At 34.1% G+C, this 25,048-nt stretch overlaps 1 protein-coding gene across 1 annotated transcript in view; it reads right to left on the bottom strand.

The window, feature by feature from the left end:
* LOC114329803 (uncharacterized) overlaps positions 1-25,048 on the bottom strand; it is a 273,164-nt gene that overhangs the window by 25,741 nt on the left and 222,375 nt on the right. The window contains exons 7-8 of the mRNA XM_028279033.2: positions 6,396-6,452; positions 3,193-3,262 (exon numbers count right to left, since the gene is read on the bottom strand). Coding sequence (XP_028134834.2) covers positions 3,193-3,262; positions 6,396-6,452 — 127 coding nt within the window. The remainder of the gene's footprint in view (positions 1-3,192; positions 3,263-6,395; positions 6,453-25,048) is intronic.

Genomic DNA, 25,048 nt, shown 5'->3' with positions numbered 1-25,048 from the left:
GGCAGATCCATAAGAATGGATAATGAGACACCTAGCAGAACGCTTAGAGTAGAGGATATGGTGGGACATCGACCAGTAGGAAGACCAAGAAGGAGGGGGATAGTGGAAGTGAGAACCGATGCTAAAGATATACTGAGTGTGGACAACTGGGGGAGAGTAGGCAGATACAGAGATACTTGGAGGAGGATGCTGGGGGAGGCAAAACAGAGTAAATATGCAATATTTTTTAAAGAATAGCTTTACGTTTTCCTCCTAAATAAACTTAAAAAAAACTTAAATTCTTACTCTAAATTGGCGCCAAAACATATACAGGATGTTAGTAAATAAGTATGAAAAACTTTAAGGGATAAATCTACATGAAAAAATAATGACAGTTTGCTCTATAAACCTATGTCCGCAAATGCTTCGTTTCCAAGATACGGGGTGTTGATTTTTTTTTTAAACAGCAAATTTTTTGATTGCTCTAAGACCTTTTAAGCTATGAAAAATAAATTTGGTGGGTTTCAAGAGGTAGTTATTGCGCATTTTTTGGCAAACAAATAACAATATTATATTCATCATTGGCGCGTCTACGGGTAATGGTCTGAATTTTTTTAAAGAAAAAAATAGTACGCTATTGAGATATTTAAAATTAAAAATTATTTTTGTATTCCACGTTTAATTTATGATAAAGAACCTTTCTTGTCTTTTTTTCATATGATTCACCGTTTTTATGCAAAAAAATAAAACATCTTCGTGCGTATTTTTCATTTCTTAATACATTATAAAGAACTCTTCAATATAATAATGCCAAACTAGAACAATAACAGAAAATATTTCTAAAAAGATTTTAACTATGTGCAAGGCTACAACAAATGTTCAAAATTACCTCATTTAAAGGTGACAGAGTAATTTTATATTCACCATTAGCGTGTACGGGTAATGGCCCGAATTTTTTAAAGAAAAAAATAGTACGCCACTGGGATATGTCAAATTAAAAATCATTTTTGAATTCCTCGTTCAATTTACGACAAACAATCGTTTTTTTTATATGAGGCGCCGTTTTTATGCAAACAAATTAGTATATTAAGCATGGAGAACGGTAAAGGTTTTATACCGATCGAAGACAATTGTTTGGAGGAGGAGCGGAGCAACGACTCCAATTATTGTCTGAGATCGGTTACCCTTAACGTTCGACATGCTTATAACGTTTTTTGCACGATTGATACCATTATAAATTATAAAATTAAACATTTTCGTCATATTGACTAGTTTCATTCATTTTATCAAGATAGATACTTTGGTTGTTAGGTAGTAACTAGGGTGCATAACAACAATGGAGAATTGAGTTTTTATTTAGTTGTCAATAATTTTAAGTACAATTTTGATTATTATAAATTAAAATATGAGCGAAAGTGAATTTGAAGAAATTGAACGGGCTTGGGAAGAAGGGTGTTCCGCAATTATTCCCGAAAAATCCAAAATCCGTTATCAAAATACCTACCAAAGTTTTAAAAAATGGTGCGAAGACAAGAATTTAAGAATCGAAGAAAAGACTCTATTGGCATATTTCGTTCAAAGACATATGCAGTTGAAAGCTCCTGGAGGCCTCTGGGCAGAATATTCAATGATTAAATCCACCGTTTTTCTTTATGATGGCATTGATATTTCAAAGTTTTCAACTTTGATCGCGTATTTTTTAACTCGACGGTAAGTGAATTACTTACCGTCGAGTTGGAGTACTTACCATCGAGTTGGATTACTTACCGTCGAGTTGCTAGTAAATGTCACCTACTCACGTAAAATCTGTCACGGTAAACAGTCAAAAATGATCAATCGTGCAAAAAAAATATTTTAACGTTCACAAAGTATTTGAAATAAGTTTTTCCACATACCTCTACCGAAAGTATACTTTTCCGGACCTGATTGTAGGGAGCAAAGTTGTACTTTTCCTCTCTAGGGAGGAAAATATTTTTCCTCCCTAGGGACGAAAAGTAAAAGTGACGTCAGGGTATTTCATTCATGAAATATAACTTATTGACGCCCTGTACAATATCTATTTTCTATTACGTAAGTATCTTTACATTTTAACGTTTATTTAAAAACACTCTCTATTTTGCAGAATGGTAAAAAACAGTAAATTGTTATTCTGATTTAACAATGTTTACATTAATAATTTGACAGTTGACAGTTATATTGTACCTACTTGTTAGTTTTAGTTCTAATAAATTTTGTTGGTTAGTTACATAAATAAATAAAGTGAAAATAAAAAAATGACTTGATATTTGAGGAAGGTGGAAAAACCATATGTATAACATGGGAGTAAAGTGCCACTACGCGTCGGGCAGTAAACTTCATTCTCGGGAGAAAAAGTAGCACTTTCCTCCCTTGTTATACAAATAGCTATTTATGCATATGGAATCTACCTCGAATAATTTGTAAGCGTTAAGATGTTTTTTTTTTGTATAAAAACGGCGCCGCATATGAAAAAATAAAAATGAGTTTTTGTCGTAAATTCAACGAGGAATTCAAAAATGATTTTTAATTTGACGTTTCTCAGTGGCGTACTATTTTTTTTTTAAATTCAGACCATTACCTGTACGGGCGCCAATGGTGAATATAAAATTATTCTGTAACCTTTAAAGGAGGTAATTTTAAACATTTGTTGTGGCTTTGCACTTATTTAAAATCTTTTTGGTAATATTTTCTGTTATTGTTCTACTTTAGTATTATTATATTGGAGAGTTCTTAATAATGTATTAAGAAATGAAAAATACCCTCGAAGATGTTTTATTTTTTCACATAAAAACGGTGCACCATAGAAAAAAATACAAGAAAGGTTCTTTTTCATAAATTAAACGTGGAATACAAAAATAATTTTTATTTGAAATATATACTATTTTTGTCTTAAAAAAACATCCAATGATGAATATAAAATTGTTATTTGTTTGCCAAAAAATGCGCAATAACTGCCTCTTGAAATCCACCAAATGTAATTTTCATATTTCAACCGGTCTTAGAGCAATAACAAAATTGGCAGTTTGAAATAAAAATTTCAACACCCTGTATCTCGGAAACAAAGCATTTGCGGACACACGTTTATAGAGCAAACTGCCATTATTTTTCATGTAGAATTATCCCTTAAAGTTTTTCATACTTATTTACTAACACCCTGTTTAGCAGATATTTATGTACATATATGTATTAACCTACCTCCAGATAATGGTCCTCTAATACCCTCTTTTCCAAGCTGTAGCAAACCCTGTTTGATGTCTCTCAATATCTGAAAAAATATTCGTTAATTCGTTTTTGTATAAATAAAAAATACTTCGTAAAATAAAACAGTGACCATCAATACGAACAGGAAATGCCAGGAAATACATTTAATTCGATTCAAGGGTCACCTTCATCAGTTGACATACCCTGAAGGGGTAATGCAACCCTTCAGAATCGTTCATTCTGAAGTCTACACTGAAGTGAACTATATCTGTCTGTCTGTCTACTAAGCAATATAAACAATAATTATTTGAAAGTCAAATAAGTCCGGAAATAAAATTCGAAATTATTTATCCTCTGAGCTTTTTAAGTTGGAAATATAAATCATAACAAAGTGAACACTCGACAAGGGAAATCTAAAATTACATTTCACGTCCTGTCATTCACCGTGATAATAATTTTAGAGAATTATTTCCTTCAATATCCACAAAATAGTTTTAAGTACCTAGGATCGGTATTACAGAGTAATGTAGAAATACAGTAGAAACCCGCAAATCTGAACTCCGCTAATCCGAACGTTCGACAAATCCGAACCAACGGAAAGTGAAAAAAAAAATTTAAAAAAACTCAAGACAAAAACTTAAAAACATGTTTGTTATACAGGGTAAAAATAGAAAATTGAACAATCTAGGATTAATGGGTCTCTGACATTTAAAATTTCTTAAAAATGAATACGTACTTGATACGTATTGCTATAAAAGTTAGAAATAACCTTACATCGGTTCTCTTGTAGTCAAATTGAGTCCAAAAATATTGTCCACACTCTTGCGAGAACGTTTGCAGCCCAAAGGAGTATTCTTAAAGAAGTTGGTCACTTTCTTCTGACGCATGGAAGTGTAGCGAATTGACGCAGCGATGTTAAACCACTTAAATACGCATAAACATTACATCGACCAGTAGCGAAGCAGAGTTCTGCTCCACGTAACGTAGAGCCACACTCAGAGCTTTAGTGGCATCTGCGTGTAACACTTGTGCGTGTGACACTTGGCAGGGAAACTTCTTCCTTGCTTTCTTCATCTTCATTAGGGTTGGCTTAAGGTTGAACCAAGTCTATAATGTCGTCATCCGTAAATTCTTGGTGCCTATTATCGTCAGCTTTAATATCCATTCTGTAATTTCACTTTGATCTTGTAATGGAGCGTGGACAAATGTAGCTTCTTCAAATTGTAAATCTAGCCAGCGTGTTAGCGACTAAACACAAACAATGACACTGGTTCTGCAGTAGTGACATCAATCTGAGATGGGTGGAAGAGTGAGACAGGTTCAGCGACTCAAAATCAACGACAACGAAAGCTTTGAATTATTAGTTAGGCTAACTTTCGGATAATCCGAATTTTTCGGAATCCGAACAGGCTGTCCCCCCAATTAGTTCGGATTTGCTGGGTTCTACTGTAGATGGAGATGCATGCAGTAGAATTAGGGCTGGATGGATGAAGTGGAAAGAAGCGAGTGGTGTGTTGTGTGACAGAAAAATTCCAATGAAGCTGAAAGGAAAATTCTATAAAACAGCCATAAGACCGGCTATGATGCACGGAACTGAATGTTGGGCAGTGAAAAAGAAAGAGGAACAACGAATGCATGTGGCGGAAATGAGAATGCTTAGATGGATGAGTAGAGTGACAAAGAAGGATAAAATTAGAAATGAGTATATTAGGGGAAGTCTTCGTGTGGCACCAATTGATGCCAAAATGAGAGAGGTTAAGATGGTTTGGTCATGTTCAACGTCGAGACGTTAATCACCCAATACGAAGAATAGCTGAAGTGCAGATTCCTGGAAGGAGTAGGAGAGGGAGACCAAAGAAGACCTGGGGGGAGACGATAAGGCAGGACATGTTGGTAAAGGGGATTAACATTGATATGACCTAAAATAGAATTGTGTGGAGAAATGCAATTAGGGAAGCCGACCTCGCATAGGGGTAAGACAAAGAGAATGATGATGATCCACAAAAGTGAATAAAGTATAAACTAAAACAAAAAGAAAAGATTCCAATTTAAAAAGCTCAAAGGATAAATAATTTCGAATTTTATTTTCTAACTTACTTATTTGACTTTCGATTCATAGATGGTGCTAGTAGTATCTTTGGTAATTATTTTAATAATTACTCCGAAAGGATGAAAGGATTTGATTGAAGTTCAGTGCCTCTACGCAGGTGCTCCGATGAGGAAACGGTTATTCCGAAATACATATAAGCACATAGTAGAGGCTTTGTACTGTAATCAAATCTAAACCATCTTTTTTTGTTTTAATAATTATTTGCTTCTGGATGCATTAGCAACATCTATTTAAACAAATGAGAATAGAGAAAATTCACTTGGTAACTGTCTATAACCTGAGATTTTTAAAACTAAAAAAAAAACAGACCGATCCTCATCAATCAGCCCTTTGCATCCACTGCTGGATATAGGCTTCTCCTATTTCCGTCCACTGTCTTCTGTTCTGGGTGCTTAGAATCCAATTAGTGGTCATTATTTTTATATCGTCCGTCTAACAAAATAACAAACAAACTAAAAATCTAACAAACTTGCGTTTCGCAGACGATGTAGTTCTCCTGACAGACAATTTAAAGGATATTAGAATAATGTTACAAGACCTTCAAGAAGTGTGCTCTCAGGTTGGGTTAAAAATTAACATATCTAAGATAAAGCTAATGACACACCTGGTCTCCAGTGAAAACATTTTCATTAACGACTGCGAAATGGAGTTTGCGGAAAAGTACAAATATTTTGGTCATGAAATACGAATCACGAGAGGCAATCAAACTTGCGAACTGAAACGAATCGAAACATATCCATAAATAGCGATAAATCTAAAGCTGTATTTCCTTATTTCATTTTACTCATATTTGAGTACTAAGGAAGCAGAATTCTGTTGGAATTTTATCTAAATAAGCAGACAGGCTATGAATGCAAATTGTAGATCTCCCATGTTCGCTATTTATCGGTCTGTTTGCTTTATAAATTCTAAAACTTAGACTGCTACCAAGACTTCTGCATTCCAACCTAAAAGATAATTTTCTTTTTCTGTTTTGTTGTTCCTAATATCTTATAAATAAAAAGCTTGTATGTATCTATTTAATAGACGATTTACATTATGTATTAGCGTAATCTTTTATAAAGACTTAATCTATCGAATACTTTACCTCTTCGTGTTCTTTCGTAAACTTTTCCCGCTTTTTCATGGCCTCCTGCAGCTTGAGCTGAAACAAAGAAAACTCTGAAGTTATAATCGGAAAAATAAAGCAAACTTTTGATTATCTGTTTTGAAAACGACCCTAACACACTGAGAAAAATTATAATTAGTGTTTGTAAATTTGTCCTGTTAAAAGAAAGTTATAAAACGGAGGGAATAGTTTGAATGTGGCGAAGTTGATGGTTCTTTTTAAAGTTTACGGAAACTCAATTAGACTTGCGAAGTTTTAAAGACATTTGTTTCTTTAAAACTCTTCTTCTATTTTCAGGTGAGAGGTTAGTTTAGGATTAGGTATATAAGATGCATGCTATCACAACACAGCTATGTTACATACAGGACTGCTCAAGTTTTTATGCTCGAAAGAATCAACAAGGTAGGAATTATTAATAAAACACCGAGTTCGAAACAATACAAAGGATGTAAAAAGTTACCCCGGCCCTGATATAAACTCAAATATAAGACCTTTTAAGGGCAAACGAGAAGAACACAGAGGGCAATGGAACGATCCATGTTGGGATTAACCCTAAAAAACCGAATAACTAACACAGAATTGCGCCGTAGACCCTAACCGATGCAATCAAAAGAATATCGACCTTGAAATAGAACTGGGCAGGGTATGTCGCGCGAACGAATGACGGCAGATGGACGAAACGTATTCTCCAGTGGAGACCCACACAGGACGCCTTTTGAAGCAGATGACGACCATTAACAAGATGGACAGATGACACGGCTATGTCAAAATTGGATGCAAGCTGTTCAGGACAGGAATTTGTGGGGTGAAATATGGGAGACCTACGTTCAGCAGTGGACAACTATAGGCTGAATGACGAAGACCTCAGAGAGCAGTTGAAAATATTATTATTGATCAAAGCCTGCTTTCTCTTAATTGAAGGGTGATAGAACGTAAAACCATTTTGAATGGTTTAACCAGTTGTCAAGGTGTAGCTACCCTGACAGCTGGTTAAATATAAATTGTGACACTGATAGATAATAACCAGGATCAAAATATCAAGTAAGGCTCTTGTGACTTGTAAACCACTTTCATGTAACACAAACCTATCCATGCATATTCGCAAGACAGTCCTGAAATGTTATGTGTGGTCTATCCTATTATATGGTTGTGAGACATAGACCAAATTCATGATCATCTCCAGAAACTGAAAGAGTAAGTAAATTTAAATACCTGGGAACGTGTCTTCTTGAAGACTGGGCATTGGACAGGGAAGTAAAATGTCGCATTGCGTATGCTCGACAAACTTTCGTAAAATTTTGAGAAGGTTTACTAAGTCCTATTATACAGTGAGCACGTAAAGGTTGGAATAAATTCATTTTCTCAAGAACAGACAATTTTAGAAAAAGATCCCGAAACAGGTCAATTTTTATTTTTAAATTACGACTTTTTGGCATATATATCATACTAGTGACGTCACCCATCTGGGCGTAATGACGTCATCGATGATTTTTTTAAATTAGAATAGGGATTGTGTGATAGCTCATTTGAAAGGTAATTCAATTCTTTATTCAGTAATATAAACATTAACATAATTATTTATACAGGGTGCCCAAAAAAAAATTTAAATTAAATTTATTGACAAAAAAGAAGAATGTGTGTAATTTATTTAATTCAAAATACATTTTACTGCTATCAGAAAACAGGAAAAAATGTGTTTTTGGCAGCAAATAAATATTGTTTTTTGCTTATATTCAATATTAAAGCAGCTACCCACCAGGCTCGTGACAATTTGAACATTTAATTTAATCGAAAAGCAATGACTATTTTTCAAATATACATTTTTTTCTGTTTTCTGAAAGCAGTAAAATGTATTTTGAAATAAATAAATTACATACATTCTTCTTTTTATGTCAATAAATTTAATCCAAAAAATTTTTTTTGGACACCCTGTATAAATAATTATGTTAATGTTTATATTACTGAATAGAGAATTGAATTACCTTTCAAATGAGCTATCACACGAACCCTATTCTCATTTAAAAAAATCATCGATGACGTCATCACGCCCAGATGGGTGACGTCACTAGTATGATATATTGCCAAAAAGTCGTAAATTAAAAATAAAAATTGACCTGTTTCGGGATTTTTTTCCAAAGTCATACATTCTCGAGAAAATGAATTTATTCCAACCTTTACGTGCTCACTGTATATAGACAGATATAAACAGATGAGAAGCCTTCGAAATGTCCATGGTATCCTAAAGATACCATGGACGTCGAAAGTCACAAATGTAGATGTCCTTAGGAGAATCAACCAAGAACGCCAACCAAGAAACCACCAAGAAAATCATTCGAAACGAAAAATATCAGTTCCTTCAACTTATAGTCGAAGACAAGAAAGGAATAGGACACAAGAAAATGTCCTGGCTCCGAAACATAAGACAATGGACAGGGATTAACGACATACAATCTCTGATAGACATTGCAAGAAACAAAGAGTTAATGGAAAATGTGATCACTAACATCCATTAGTGCATTTGCATCTGAAGAAGAAGAAGAAACATATACATTAAAAACTGCAATGCTTAACACATTAGAAGCATTCGAATTGTAGTGCTATCGACGGATCCTAAAAACATCGTGGGTTTCGTACATTTTCAATGAGATGTTCTTCAAATGGTGAATTCAGAAGGTATGCTCGTAAACATCATAAAGAGAAGAAAAACAGAATATTTTGGCCATATAATTAGATGATCTAAATACCATCAAATAAAATAATGTTTTAGTTTGTGTTCTTTTAACCCATACAAGTCCAGACATCTAGCCATATTGCCAAGTTTTAGATACTAGACCCGTGGCAACCTAAAACTCTTTCTAGAGCGATCCTTCTAAAATGTATTTGTAAAGGATAATAATTTTCTTTTCTAAATAAAAACTACTCAGATTACCCTGTTGAGGCCAATAAAGATAGAGGTTGGTATTTAAACCGCCTTTTGGTCCTTAATTAATTAAATGCATATTAAAACGTCTTCGATTTAAGCTACATTATATTTTATATAGAACGGTTAGTACATTCTTTCACGGTTTTTGCTCTGAATTTTAAAGAATCGCTTGGATTGACATGAAATTTGGCACACGCATAGCTTACATGTCAAAGAAAAAAAGTGATATTGTTCCGATGTGTGCTTTTGCCGTGGGGGTCACTTTTACCCCTCTTGTGGATGAAAAAATATATGTCCAAAATAAGTCCGGAAATGGATAAACTGACTAATTTTAAGTTTTTTTTTTTTTTTTTAACATCCCATTTATTTACGATCTGTAATAATGATTACAATAAGTAAATTGTTTAACAATTAAAAGAGACTTGCAGGAGACTGTCCAGTGACAATAACCTATAAAATCATAATTTTAGTACTTAACAAAATTATTTGTGACTAATAAATAAAACCCTATAAATAAAACTCTATAATAAATAAAATATTTTTGAAAATTTAAAATTTAAAATCTTGTTCGTAGATCGCTTGGAGTGTGGCGCTTTAGCCTTCTGTTTGCCTGGGGTCTCATTAGGTTCTTCGCTAGCCTGTTGGGGTGGTTTTGTAGTCGGATGTCGTATTTTTGGGCGTAACTGGCAATTTCTTCTTTGACAGTCTTCATTTGGAGATCACGATTGATGTGTTCATTGGGCATGTACCACGGTGCATTTGTGATAATGCGCAAGGTTTTCGATTGGAATCTCTCCAGGATGTCGATATTGGATCTCGACGCAGATCCCCACAGTTGGATACCATAGCTCCATATTGGCTTAATCACTGCCTTGTATACTAAAATTTTATTGTACAAACTCAGTTGTGACCTTTTTCCTATCAGCCAGTACATTTTATTGAGTTTCAGACCCAACTGTTTTCTTTTCGTGAATATGTGTTTCTTCCACGTTAATCTGCGGTCCAAGTGCATACCTAGGTATTTTACGTCATCCTTTTGTTGTAGTACTTGATTATTTATTGAGACGGTTGGGCACGTATCTTTTCGATTAGTGAACGTTATATGTACTGACTTGCTTTCGTTTACTTTAATTCGCCATGTTTGTAACCAGATATTTATACTGTCGAGATTTGTCTGGAGCAGTTGCGAGGCGATGTACGGGTTTGAGTGAGCTGCAATGATTGCTGTGTCATCTGCATATGTGGCTGTGATGATGTTTTGGCTTGTAGGAAGATCTGCTGTGTAGAGTAGGTAGAGAACTGGTCCAAGGACACTACCCTGAGGTACTCCAGCGTTGATTGGATATAAGTTAGTGCACTGATCTTTAACTTTTACAAGGAAATGGCGGTCGGAGAGATAGGACTTGAGGATTAGAAAGTAGTTGAGAGGAAGGACTTTTCTTATTTTGTATAGCAAGCCAGTGTGCCAGACTTTATCAAAAGCCTGCGAGACATCCAAAAAGGCTGCAGAGCAGTATTGCTTCTCTTCTAAGGCTTTGTTTATGGAATTGCAGACTCGATGAATTTGCTCGGTGGTAGCATGTTGTTGTCTAAATCCAAACTGGTGGTTGGGTATTAGCTGCTTTTCCACGAGGATTGGCTGTAATCTGTCTAGTAAGAGTTTTTCAAAAACCTTTGACATCACTGAAAGTAGACTGATAGGTCTATAGGACTTAACTTCTTCTACAGGCTTGCCTGGTTTGGGTATTAAGATGATTTGTGCCACTTTCCACAAAAGGGGATAGTAACCAGTTCTTAAGATTGCGTTAAAAATCTGTGTCAAATATTGCACGCCTTTCTTGGGAAGTTCTTTTAAAATTCTTGCAGTGATTAAGTCGAACCCTGGGGACTTTTTCGGATTCATATCTGTTTGGATTTTGTTGAAAACTTGTTTGGCTGTGAATTTCTCCAACGGTGCTTCTAGTTGGTATGGATATTCTAAATACAATTGAATATTATCTTCTGCATCAGAGTTGTTGTTTTGGGCATGTGGTTGGAACACTTCCTCCAGGTATTTGGCAAAGACTGTAGCTTTTTCGTTGTTACTTTTAGCCCATCGTCCGTTACTGGCCCGGATAGGCGGATTAGAGAGTTGTGGTCTGTTAATCTTTCGTGTTGCCTTCCATAGCGAGTATTCGGAGGTTTCCGTAGCAGATAGATTTTGTAGATATCGTTTTATGTCGTTGTTTTTATTGTTGTTTAACAAAGTTTTTAGTCGCGCTGTAGCTTGGTTTAATCTATTTTTATCCTGGGGTGCACGGGTTCTTTGCCATACTTTCCTTAGTCTTCTTTTTTCTGCGATTTTTTCTTTTATTTCGTTGGGTAAATCTTTGTGTATGATTGTTCTTGGTTGTTTAGGTGTTGACTGCCAGCCAGCTTCCTGAATTATCCTACTTAATTGATTTACTGCTTCGTCAATTTCGCCATCCGATTTTAGTGGGATGTTTAGGTCCAGTCTCTCATCAAGGATAGCCCGGAATTTAATCCAATTGGTATATTTACTACTTAGATATGGTGGAGGTTGTGTTTCAAGGATATTCGTAGATATCATGACCAAGACAGGAGAGTGGTCGGATGAAAGATCGAAACAAGATTGTGCTGTCTGGGATTCAAGTGGTATTCCTTTAGTCACACAGAAATCAACCAAATCTGGAATTTTGTTTGTGTCTGTGGGCCAGTATGTGGGTTCGCCAGTAGATATGTATTTAAGGTTGTTGGTTTCCATTGCCATGTATAATTGCCTACCTTTCGGAGTTATTAGCCTGGATCCCCAGTGAGTGTGTTTTGCGTTATAATCGCCGCCTGCTAGAAACCTGTTTCCAAGTGTGTTGAAGAATTCTTGGTATTGATTTTTGGCTATAGTATGTCGTGGTGGACTATATATTGCAGTTACTGTTAAAGGACCGTTCCAGTCTTCTATACTAATACTTGTTGCTTGTATATAGTCTCTTTTAAACTTATTTAACTCGTGGTGTTTTATAGATGACTTAATTATGATTGCAGTTCCTCCATGTGCAGTGCCATCTGGATGTTTGGTGTTATATATTGCATAGTTGGGAATTCTCAGATAGCTTCTATTTGTAAAGTGTGTTTCAGATATTAACATTATGTCGATGTTGTGTATTAGTATAAAAGCTTTAACTTCTTGAGCATGATTTGTTAGCCCGTTGGCATTCCAAATAGCTATTTTCAAGAATTTGATCATTTTGTTAATTTAGTGACGACGGTGGTGAGAAGGTTTAACAGTGTACCCATTTGTTCCATCAGGACTTTTAACATATTCTTTAGTTCAGCCATGTCATTTGAGGCGGGAGTATTGGTAGTAATTACTTCTGTTTGGTTTGTATTACTATTCGTAATTTGTTGTGAGTTATTAACGATTTGGGCGTAGGTAACTCCTGCTTGGACATGTTGTGCATGATTAATTGGCATGCTAGGCCTGGGTCTAATCGTTGGGAATTTTTTCGTTTGTAGCTCCTTGTATACCCTGCAACCTTTGTAGTTTGCTGGGTGGTCTCCCTCGCAGAGTACACACTTGACGTTGGCACTTCTTTCTTTATTAGTGCATTGCTCTGTTGCATGATCCCCTGTGCACTTTACACATCGTGGTCTAAGGTGGCAGTATGATTTGGTATGTCCGTATCGTTGACATCTAGAACATTGTGGTATCTCTCTTTTCTGGTACGGTGGTTCAATTTTAATCTTATGGTTTAATAGGAACTCAATGTCATATATATTTCTATTATTATCAGAAGGTTCCAAGTCGACGAAAAATAGTGATAGCTGATCTTTAGTTTTAGGGTGTTTGATGTTCCAAATGTTTCTAACAGTGTGGCCTTTCTCTTCTATTTCCTTTTTTATAAGATTTTTGTCCATCGAGTAATGCATGTTCTTAAGAACAACCCTGAAACTGCGCTCGTTTTTTATTTGATAAGTATGAAACTCTGTCTTTTTTTCCGATAGGGCTTTTGTTATTGTACTATAGTAGTCAGCAGATTTTGGCTGAAGTTTAACTTGATCGGAGCTAAGAACTTTTAATTCGTAATTATTGTCAGCAATTTGGTTTAGTAATTCGATAAGTGGGGGTATGTGTTTAACCCCCTTAATAAATATTGGAGGCGGTTTGGTTATTTTCTCTTTTTCACTTGTGCTTTCATTGTCCTTTATTTCATCATCTTTTGACTCGCTATTTAGTGCCTCGAATCTGTTAGAAGTGGTAGTCGGCGAGTTCAGCCAGTAATCGTTTATTTTTGTTTGCTTTACAATTCTTTTGTCTGGACTAGTTCGATGTCTTTTGTTGGAGTTTTCGACTGTTTTCCATTCGGTTTGATTTAATGAGGTGGAAGGTGGGTTAGTATATTGGGGTTGCTTTAAGGGTTGAGAGTAAGATGTGTTTAATGGTTGAGAAATTTGCATATTACCTTGTAATTGTTGATCAGTGCACATTTGGTATTTTGGAGCGTACGCCACTGGCTGCTGACTAGTACCCATTGCGTCACATTGCATAGGTTCGTTAGATTGCAGAATATTCCGATTTATCGCCGTCGAAGCGGAATCCATTTTCGCTTTTTGGGTCCCATTAACAATCGTTTAATTTGCTTCACCACAAAAACTGGATTTTTATTTTTGTATTTATATTTAACTATAGATAAGCAAACTGGTAATATCGACTGTCTCGTTCGAAATTCAAACAAAGACTTTAATTTTAAGTAAATTTTATTCTATAGAGCTTTTTCGCAAAATCAACACTTTTCGAGTTATTTGCGAGTAAATATGTTCATTTTTCAACAAAATAACTACATTTTTAGACGGTTTTTCGCAAATAACTCAAAAAGTAAGTATTTTGTCGAAAAAAACGTTCTTACCAAAAATATAGCCTGTAAAAAAGTAAAAACAATGGTGTACGCGTTAGGTCTCTGGACCTCGTAGAGCCAGAGTTATAGCCAATGAAAAATAGATTCATATTCATCAAATTTCAAATAGAATATTTCGAAGTGAAATATCCAAAAAATTAAGCACTTTTTGGGGAAAACCCAATATAACTTTTTTAAAGTGTTTAAAAAACGCTTTATTTCTGTTTTTATAAAAAGTTTCTAGCATTAAATTTAAGCAAGTTACGCTCAAAATAAAGTTGGTCCCTTTTGTTTTGGCAAAAAAAAAAAAAAACGGGAAGACCACGCCCTAATTAGCAATTTAAATGAAATTAATCGTTACCGCTCCACAAATTATTTTACTTATGTTGTGTTTATATCATCTGTAAGTTTCATCGATTCAAAGTGCATATTTTTGAAAAAATTTGGTTTCAAAGTAAAATTTTTAAAAATTTTAATTTTGAAAAATATGTTTTTTTTCAAAATAACTTAAAAATTGTTAGAAATACCAAAAACTCCAAAAACAAAAAAAGTTAGCATGGCTTTTCTGAATACCATGTATTTTTTTGTTTTTCTGTTAGACAAAAGTCCTTATTTTTCTTTGAAAAATAAGAACTTTGAACCGGTTAAACTTACAGATCATATAAACAATATATACACGAGTCAAGAAACTTGTGAAGTCGTAATGATTAAGTTCATTTGGGATACTAATTAGGGGGTGATTTTCCCGATTTGTTACCAAAAAAAAAGGGACTAACTTTGTTTACTATTGATGATTACGTAACTTGTTTACTTTTGATGCTAGAAATTTTTTTTTAAAACAAAAATGAAGCTTTTTTTAAACATTTTAAATAAGTTCTAATGAGTTTTCCCCGAAATGTGCTTCATTTTTGGTTATTTCACGTTAAAGTATTCCATTTGGAATTTGACGAATATGAACCTATTTTTAATTAGTTATAACTCTGGCTCTACTAGGTCTAGAGACGTGATATATACACCATTTTTTAAAAATTTTTTACAGGCTATATTTTTGCTCGGATTGTTTTTTCGACAAAATACTTACTATTTGAGATATTTGCGAAAATCCGTCTAAAAGCCTGGTTATTTTGTTGAAAAAATGAACATATTCAAGGGCAAATAAGTCAAAAATTATTGACTTAGTGAAAAAACTCTATAGAACAAAAGTTACTTAAAATTAGTCAGTTTATCCATTTCCGGACTTATTTTGGACATATATTTTTTCATCCACAAGAGGGAATATTTTTTCACTTCTAAGAGGGGATGAAAACCACCCCCGGGGCAAAAGCACATATCGGCACAATATCACTTTTTTTCTTTGTTTTTTTTATAAACAACAATACTGATCTACTGGTCCACTACAAATTCAAATGTCTTACACCTGATTTTGGTCAATGTTTTATACTCATGATAACATTGCTACATCACGAACAGTTCACGGCCCAATAATGTTTTATGTTTTACTTTTGGTTAGTGGCATTGAATGAGGCTAATAATATAACATTTTTATTTAGAATTAGGTATGAAACATATTTTATATTTAATTGTATTAAGGGTGGTTAATAGTATACCACACTGTAAAACAAAAAATATATCTCTGTAGTTTTTTAACTTCTAAGACCATTTTGTAGGCCGAATGTCTCTCTCGCGTAACATTATCGGATTGACCATAATATTTCCTAGAGCGGAATAGCACCAACAAATCACTGACTGACTAGCAGAGCAGCCGAGTGTAGCATATCTCGAAGAAGCTGAAAACAATCGGGACTCGTTATCAGAATCACCTCATCAACGTTGATCACCTCAAGCGGCCATATTTACACTCGGCGGTCATCTTTCAGACGGTCACTTAAAATTCCCCAGACGGTAGTATTCTATCTCGGCCCTAGGACCGTAAACTTTATCGGGGCCGACGTTAGTGCAACTAACCAGCCAGCCACCAGCCACCAACACGCAACGATGTTTGCTTATCCAGTTTGCTTTCTCCCATGTGGAAACCTTCCATGGCAGCTGGAAAAAGGGACGCGTTTACAAAATTGACGGGTTACGACCGATCTTAAATAAAAGAAATATATTCAAACACAGAAACGCTTTCCACGGACGGCAGATGATTGCACATATAGTAATGAATACATACATATACAGTACAATGCACGAAAAGGATGTCAAAAAAGAGGGGGAAAGTACTCTGACAGTTTAGTAAATAAAGAATTTGACAGAAAACCTGTGGAGTTAACGGAGACACTAACAGCAGTGGTCACGAAAATAACAAAGCAGGAAGTGGCTCAAGCGCTTCAAAAAATAAAGAAAGAATAAGCCATCCAACCAGATGATATCCCTAGGGAAGTATGGAGAGCATTAGAAGAGACATGAACAAGTTGGCTAGCAGGTTTATTTAATAGAATTATGAAAGTTGGACAAATGCCAGACTGATGGAGAAGCAGTATTTTAGTACCTGTTTACAAAAACGAAACTACAGGGTAACATCCCATGGTGTTTCATGTATGCTGATGATTAAGTGTTAGTAGGAAATAATGAAACAGATTTAGAACAAAAACTGGAACAGTGGAGACAAGCTCTGGAGAAGAAAGGTTTAAAAATTAGTAGGGCAAAAACAGAATATTTGGAATGTTCATTTAAAGATGGAGTTACTACAAATAAAATGGTATCTTTGGATGGTCAAATGATTGCGAAAAGCAATAGTTTTAAGTACCTAGGGTCGGTATTGCAGCGTAATGGAGAAATATATGGAAATGCATGCAGTAGAATTAGGGCTGGATGGATGAAGTGAAAAGAAGCGAGTGGTGTGTTGTGTGACAAAGAATATCCAATGAAGCTGAAGGGAAAATTCTATAAGACAGTCATAAAACCGGCTATGATGTACGGAACTGAACGTTGGGCAGTGAAAAATAAATAGGAACAACTAATGCGTGTGGCGGTAATGAGAAAGCTTAGATGGATACGTGGAGTGACAGAAAAGGATAAAATTAAAAATGAGTATATTAGGTCTAGGTGTGCCACCAACTGATGCCAAAATGAGAGAGCATAGGTTTAGATGGTTTGGTCATATTCAACGTCGAGACGCTATACGAAGAATTGCTGAAGTGCAGATTTCTGGAAGGCGTAGGAGAGGAAGACCATGAAAAAGACCTGAATAAATACAAAGAAATTCAGAGAAGCATCAAAATGAAAATTCGAGACGCAAAAGAGAGGTGTCTGTCCGATAGCTGCAAGGAAATAGAAAATCTGGATAAAAAGTATGATGTTGTTCTGAAGCTATTTCCTTGTGGCATTTTTATGATTAATTATTTATATGGGAAATAAGCCACAATTAAAATGAAAAAAATAATTTTATTAACGTTTCGACGCCCAAATCGGGTGCCGTTGTCAAAATACAAAATATTACTAAAATAAACTAAAGTGTTGTTGCTAAGCAAAAAAATTCTTCTAATAATTTATTTAATCTCACTCATTTATATTGGCAATTCAGACATATATTATACATTTTAAAGTAGAAGACTTTAAAATGATATTGCCAATATTTATGAGTTGCGTTCCTGGGACGACTTACTGAAAGATAGTTCATTCGATTACATGAAATTAACCCCAACTCAAGAATATCCGTCATAAAAAATTATAGCATGTGATATGTCTTTAAAAAGACAACCAAATGCAACGACAGTAAAATTCTCGCGTTAGAGACTTCATAGTAAATCACAAGGGAAAACCAGGAAAAACCTGTGATACTATCCCGACATCGAAAGTATTTGGTCTTACATTAATTTACTCTCAAAAAATAATACCAAATTCAAGATTGGATCGAATGGAACAGAACAACTTAGAACGGGATCCTACAACATTCACCAGAAATAATACGAGGAAAATATCAATACCATATATAAAAGGACTATCCGAGAAACTTAAAACAATAGGAAATAAATTCAACATTTCAACAACATTCAAAACAACAAATACATTGAGATCTATTCTATCTAAAACTAAACCTAACAATGATCAAGAAAGAACAAAGAATTGCATTTATAAAATACCTTGTGAATGCGAACAATTTTATTTAGGTGAGACATCAAGACCATTAGACGTTAGAATAAGTGAACATCAATCTTATATTAAAAATAGAGAATTTGAGAGATCTCAAATATGTCAACACGCATGGGATAATGAACATAGAGTTCAGTGGAGAGATTCAAGTATAGTCCTGAAAGAATCAGATAGTAAAAAGAGAAAAATCAAAGAAGCGGCTCTAATTATGCTAAATGAAACCAATTGTGTCGCAAATTCCTCGGTAGAATGCAGTAGGATGTGGTTACCCATACTGAAAGAGGAAGTCAATAGAAAGAAAATACCAAGATTAGTAAGTCAATAATATCGAGCTAGTACATATTTTATATTTTAGTATTACTTATATATCTAGTATTATTAATATTATTTATAATTTAAACATGTTACAAGTCAGAATTTGGTATTATTTTTTGAGAGTAAATTAATGTAAGACCAAATACTTTCGATGTCGGGATAGTATCACAGGGTTTTTCCTGGTTTTCCCTTGTGATTTACTATGAAGTCTCTAACGCGAGAATTTTACTGTCGTTGCATTTGGTTGTCTTTTTAAAGACATATCACATGCTATAATTTTTTATGACGGATATTCTTGAGTTGGGGTTAATTTCATGTAATCGAATGAACTATCTTTCAGTAAGTCGTCCCAGGAACGCAACTCATAAATATTGGCAATATCATTTTAAAGTCTTCTACTTTAAAATGTATAATATATGTCTGAATTGCCAATATAAATGAGTGAGATTAAATAAATTATTAGAAGAATTTTTTTGCTTAGCAACAACACTTTAGTTTATTTTAGTAATATTTTGTATTTTGACAACGGCACCCGATTTGAGCGTCGAAACGTTAATAAAATTATTTTTTTCATTTTAATTGTGGCTTATTTCCCATATAAATAATTAATCAAAAAGTATGATAGCTTTAATTTAGACATCATCAAAAAATGACAGAATCGAGACAAAGCACAAGAACGAATATTCTTAAAAATGTTAAAGGGGATATTATTACTGATGTGAAGGAGAGATTGTGTCATTGGACCAATTACATAAATCCGACAACTATTTAAGAATGAGATAGAATCAGAAATTTGGCATCGCTGTGGAATACAATATTATCCACAATCCACAATGAAATAGGCAATTAGGGACAGTATATATCGGCAAAGAGTGCCATAACTCAAAAATTTTTAAAATCGGTTTTATTGCACCAACAGTATAATAAAACTATAAACTCCTATCTCACAAAGTGTCACGTCTATGGATCAAGTATTTATCGTTAGATGACACTAGTGTCACTATACGATTATCCAAAATCAACGAGGCACCGAACTCAAAAAGTGTCACATATCGACTTGTGCAAATAGTCCTGTCGCCAGGGGGGGTACAACGGCCTCGTTAATTCAGATGGACTTACTCAAGTTTTTTTTATGTATTTTGACCCGTAGAACACGAATTTTTTGGGTAACAGTTGATCCGGATGTCGGTAAGATTGTTATAGACCAAGAACTTGAGGAATCAAATAACAGCGATTTTTGGCAAAACAAAACAATATTTTGTATTTTTTGGGCCATTTTAAGTAAAAAATATTTCTACAAGTGTTTTCGTAGGATGCACAGTTTTCGAGATAAACGCGGTTGAACTTTAAAAAAATCGAAAAATTGCAATTTTTGAACCCGAATAACTTTTGATTAAAAAATAAAATAGCAAGTCTGCTTACCGCATTTGAAAGTTTAAGTCAAATTATATCGGTTTTAATTATTTGCATTGGTAAAAATTTATTTTTTTATTGTTTAACAAAGCTATAAACACGTAAGGTTTCCCGTGCTTTTACATGCGTTTTAACGCATGTAACGTAGAAATAGTCTTGATTGCACTAGTACCTATTCTACCTACTCGTTCGATTTTAAATGAGAAATCATAGAAACATCACTCACGCACTAGTTGTTTGTAGCTTTGTTTAACAATAACACAATAAATTTTTAGCAATGCAAATAATCAAAACCGACATAATTTTACTTGAACTTTCAAAGGCGCTAAGCAGAATTGCTATTTTATTTTTTAATCAAAAGTTATTCGGGTTTAAAAATTGCAGTTTTTCGATTTTTTGAAAGTTCAACCGCGTTTATCTCGAAAACTGTGCATCCTACTAAAAAACTTGTAGAAATATTTTTTGCTTAAAATGACCCAAAAAATACAAAATATTGTTTTGTTTTGCCAAAAATCGCTGTTGTTTGATTCCTCAAGTTCTTGGTCTATAACAATCTTATCGACATCCGGATCAACTGTTACCCAAAAAATTCGTGTTCTACAGGTCAAAATACATAAAAAAAACTTGGGTAAGTCCATCTGAATTAACGAGGCCGTTGTACCCCCCCTGGCGACAGGACTAAAAGCATTTGTCCAGCTAAGATCTGTATAAAGCGTCGTTTGTCAAGTTAAGACAGTATAATACAATGTGATTATTTTATTCAAAACAATCTGCGTATGTGCTCAAGAAAAGTGACACATTTGTCACTTATTTATCTTTCTTTTTGCAGTATTTTGTGTTTACTGTTGTTACTTGTATTTAAAGTTACATAATTAAAAAGTGTAAGTCTGTTAACCAGATAATAGCAATGATATTATATTCTGTACTGCAAGTGTCACTTTCGATTAATAATATTTCTTAAATTTTTCGTTATTTTATCTGTAAGTGCCACAACTCAAATTTTTGAAGTTATACTTCTTTAGGCACGAGGGTAAATTTTTATTTTACTGGGCGCATGCGCACACCGACAGTATGGTACAAAACGTTATACGGGATCTGATTGACTGTTAAAATCATCTGTCAATAATTGTTCAATATGGAGATTTTGGATAAGCAAATTAATGTTGTGTATATTAGTTTTTATTGTTGTGATGGCAGAGAAAAAAGCAAGTTTATAATATTGTAGTGACTTTTTAAATAGTTTTTAAAAGCGAAAGGTATGTAATAATCGTAAATGTTTCAGTGTCCTAATAAAATTTTTTATAGATATCTACCTACCTATTTGGAAAATTTAAAAAGAACTTACTAAAATAGTATGTAATGCTTTGATTTACATAATTTGATTAACGTCAAAATTTCTATCAATATTCACCTAATATATTGTTTTCTTACTCTATGTTTTGTTGTATTTTAATATTTCTTTCAATTCTAAATAATTTCAATTCAAAATCAAAATAATTTGGTTAAATTCAGAACCGTCAAAAGTTTAATCCGTTAAGTTAGTTTATCTTCGCACATGATGACACATGGTCTGCGTGGGTAAAAGTTTAAGTGAATGAATTTAAATACTAACTGCGCTGATAAGCGGGTTTGAACGTCTATGGAAACTTTTATTTTTTTATGCATTTTATGATTGTAAGTTTATTTATTAATATAATCTTTTTTCAGAAAATACGTATTTAGTTAAAATGTTTTCCTAAATTGTTCAGAAATCATTTGTGGCATTTTTCAACGTATTTGTGTGGTTTATTCTTTTATTATTTTAATTTTTGCCACTGTTTTAATAAAAATTTTTGAGAAGTAGTAAGTATTAAAATTAGTTTAATATTTAAACAAAATACAAATAAACTGTTTAAAGTATATTAATTTCGTTGAAAACATGTAATAGAAGTATAACTTCTTACGTGCGTACAAAGTACACACACATTTCTTTTTTTTTAATATTATACTTAATACGCTATTTTATAGAGCTTTAAAAACCATTGTAACTGACTAAAATAGTTGTTATTCTAATTTTAATAGTTTTTGAATTAAACCCGAAAATGTTGTGGGACAAACTTTAAACGTCGTTTTCTCGAAACTTTACTTTTTTGACTATGACACTCTTTGAGCGGAAGTGCGATATGGTTTTCATCAATAAATCATTCTGGCATCATGTATTGTTTAAAAGTAAAGCATTACGTTATATTGTACCTTCACTCCAGTCGTGAAGTACAACTCCTCAAATGATAATATTTAACCAATAGAATACAATGTCACAGAAAAATCAAATACATCAGCATGTCACATGGGCCTTAGTTACGTGTCTTCGCTTCTACTGGTCCAATCATGACGTACGGCGGCTCAAATGATAGGAATTAGCCAACAGTATACAATGGCACGGAAAAATCAAATACAGCAGTATGTCGAAAGGGCCTTAGTTATGTATCTTCTAAGGATGAGATCACTCGTGGCCTTATAGGCCGGCTACACACAACGTCTTGCCTGAGAGCATGCCTGCAGAGACTCGTTTGTGCAGGTAAGAGCGTGTGTATGGACGGCAAGACTGTATCACGCACAGTCTTCCAAGCGCGGACTGTACTCTCGTCGACATGCTAAACATTTTGCCTGTGCAGTTTTAGGTTCTACAGATTTACTTGAACGTGTGGCCGTCAGTTCAGTCCGTTCTTCAGTTCCGCAAAAGTTTTCGAGGTGGATAGACCAAGACCAGACGAAATGAGGGGCATAAGAAGTGTTTCAAAACAATTCTTAACTGAATTTATAGACTTCTACAAATCTTTGCCGGCATTATGGAAGGTGAAGAGTAGAGAATATTCTGATAGGAATAAGAAAAATTATTTATACAATGATTTTATTTAATACGTAATATTTTTTTTTATTTTTAATTGATTCTAAAATAGAGAATTCTTTAAAATCATATAATTTTTTACCGTTTTTTAAAGGTTAACTATTATTTTTTCCATTATTGGTATACTACCATTGAAAAGTTTATATACTTATATAATATACTGAAACTGTTTTCTTGTGACATGTTTAATGTAGTATTATCATTGTTTAACTGTCTAGTTATACAATGGTATTATATTTGTATGGGATAGAACCATAATAATTGTAGGTGTAATGAAAATTACATTTCTTAATTAACTACTGTTTGACGTTTCGATTTCCACTCTGGAAATCGTCTTCAGAAAAAATTAAAAGAAAATTAAATATGAGAAATTTTCCTAGAATTTTCAAACCTAATTTTCTTTTAATTTTTTCTGCGGACGATTTCCGACTCGGACGAGAGCAAATCGACACGTCAAACAGTAGTTAATTAAGAAATTGTCCGCAGGAGCCACTTTTTACTCCACTTACTTCTACAGCATCGTTGTTTGTTTTTTGTTGCTTTTTTATTAATAAACAATGCAATAACGCTTCCATTAAAAAAACCTCTTCCGTGCTGCTCACCGTGTTGAGTTCTCGAAAGACTGAAGTTTGCGCAGTCCAGTTTTTACGTAGTCTGCACGTGTGGACAACGTACGGTGTACCGTCTTTTTGTTCCGTCATGCCTGCACAGTTTTGGACGTCAGGCAAGACGTTGTTTGTAGCCGGCCCATTATTGGCTTAAAAACTATAACCAAGTGCACGATTTTGTTATTGTCTATAAAGGCTGTCCGAATACAGTAGAGCAGTGCATGCCTTACCCCGCCAATAATTAACGCCGTTGATATTTTTAAGGGAAACAGTCCTGGCCGATCTGGGATCTAGACTTGCGATTCTTTCACCGCTCCCCCCGTTTCCCCTATGCCGTTGCAGCCGCCTAAATCAAAATGTCACTAAGATTCGGCGGAGGCGATGGGATTTTTCGGTTTTTATTACTTTACTCTCTTTGCTGGGTTTTTACGACGCCGGTAGGGATACTCATAGAGACCTCAGTTTAGAAACCACGCTCAGTTTCTGCTTTTTATTTCTGTTATATTTCCGGATTTATTTTATATCAACTCTTTGGAAATTGCAATTTGATGCTGTACCAAAAATTGAGATTGGTTAGTTTGTGTTGTGTGTCTAAGCTTTCCTGCTGACTAATCGTCTAGAATTGTTTCGCGGCTTTAGAATTTAGATTTAGTTAGTAACGATTCAGAATGTCATAATTGAAACAGTAAAATTATTTAGCTTTCCCTTTTTAATATAAAGCAGCTCTTTTTCTAATGGCGCTACAACCCTTTGTGAGTCTTGGGCTGCTTAACAATGTTCTTTCATTCTGCCCAGTCGGATACTTTCCTTCTCCACTGATAGTCCATTCTTTCACGGTTTTTGCTCTAGATTTTAAAGAACCACTTGGATTGACATGAAATTTGGCACACGTATAGCTTACGTGTCAAAGAAAAAAAGCGATATTGTGCCGATGTGTGCTTTTGTCCTGGGGGTGACTTTCACCCCCTATTGGGGGTGAAAAAATATATGTCCAAAATAAGTCCGGAAATGGGTAAACTGACTAATTTTAAGTAACTTTTGTTCTATAGAGCTTCTTCGCCAAGTCAACACTTTTCAAGTTATTTGCGAGTGAATATGTTCATTTTTCAACAAAATAACCACATTTTTAGACGGTTTTTCGCAAATAACTCAAAAAGTAAGTATTTTGTCGAAAAAAACGTTCTTAGCACAAATATTGCATATAAAAAATTTAAAAAATGGTGTACGCGTTAGGTCTCTGGATCTCGTAGAACCAGAGTTATAGCCAATGAAAAATAGATTCATATTCACCAAATTTTAAATAGAATATTTTGACGTGAAATATCCAAAAAATTAAGCACTTTTTGGGGAAAACCCAATATAACTTTTTTAAAGTGTTTAAAAAAACTTTATTTCTGTTTTTACAAAAAGTTTCTAGCATTAAATTTAAGCAAGTTACGCTCAAAAAAAAGTTGGTCCCTTTTGTTTTTGCAAAAAAAAAATCGGGTAGACCACCCCCT

This window comes from Diabrotica virgifera, chromosome 5 (assembly GCF_917563875.1).
Source record: "Diabrotica virgifera virgifera chromosome 5, PGI_DIABVI_V3a".
Lineage (NCBI taxonomy): Eukaryota > Metazoa > Arthropoda > Insecta > Coleoptera > Chrysomelidae > Diabrotica > Diabrotica virgifera.
The sequence above is the reverse complement of the archived record's forward strand: the minus strand, read 5'-3'. Positions and strand labels throughout refer to the sequence as shown.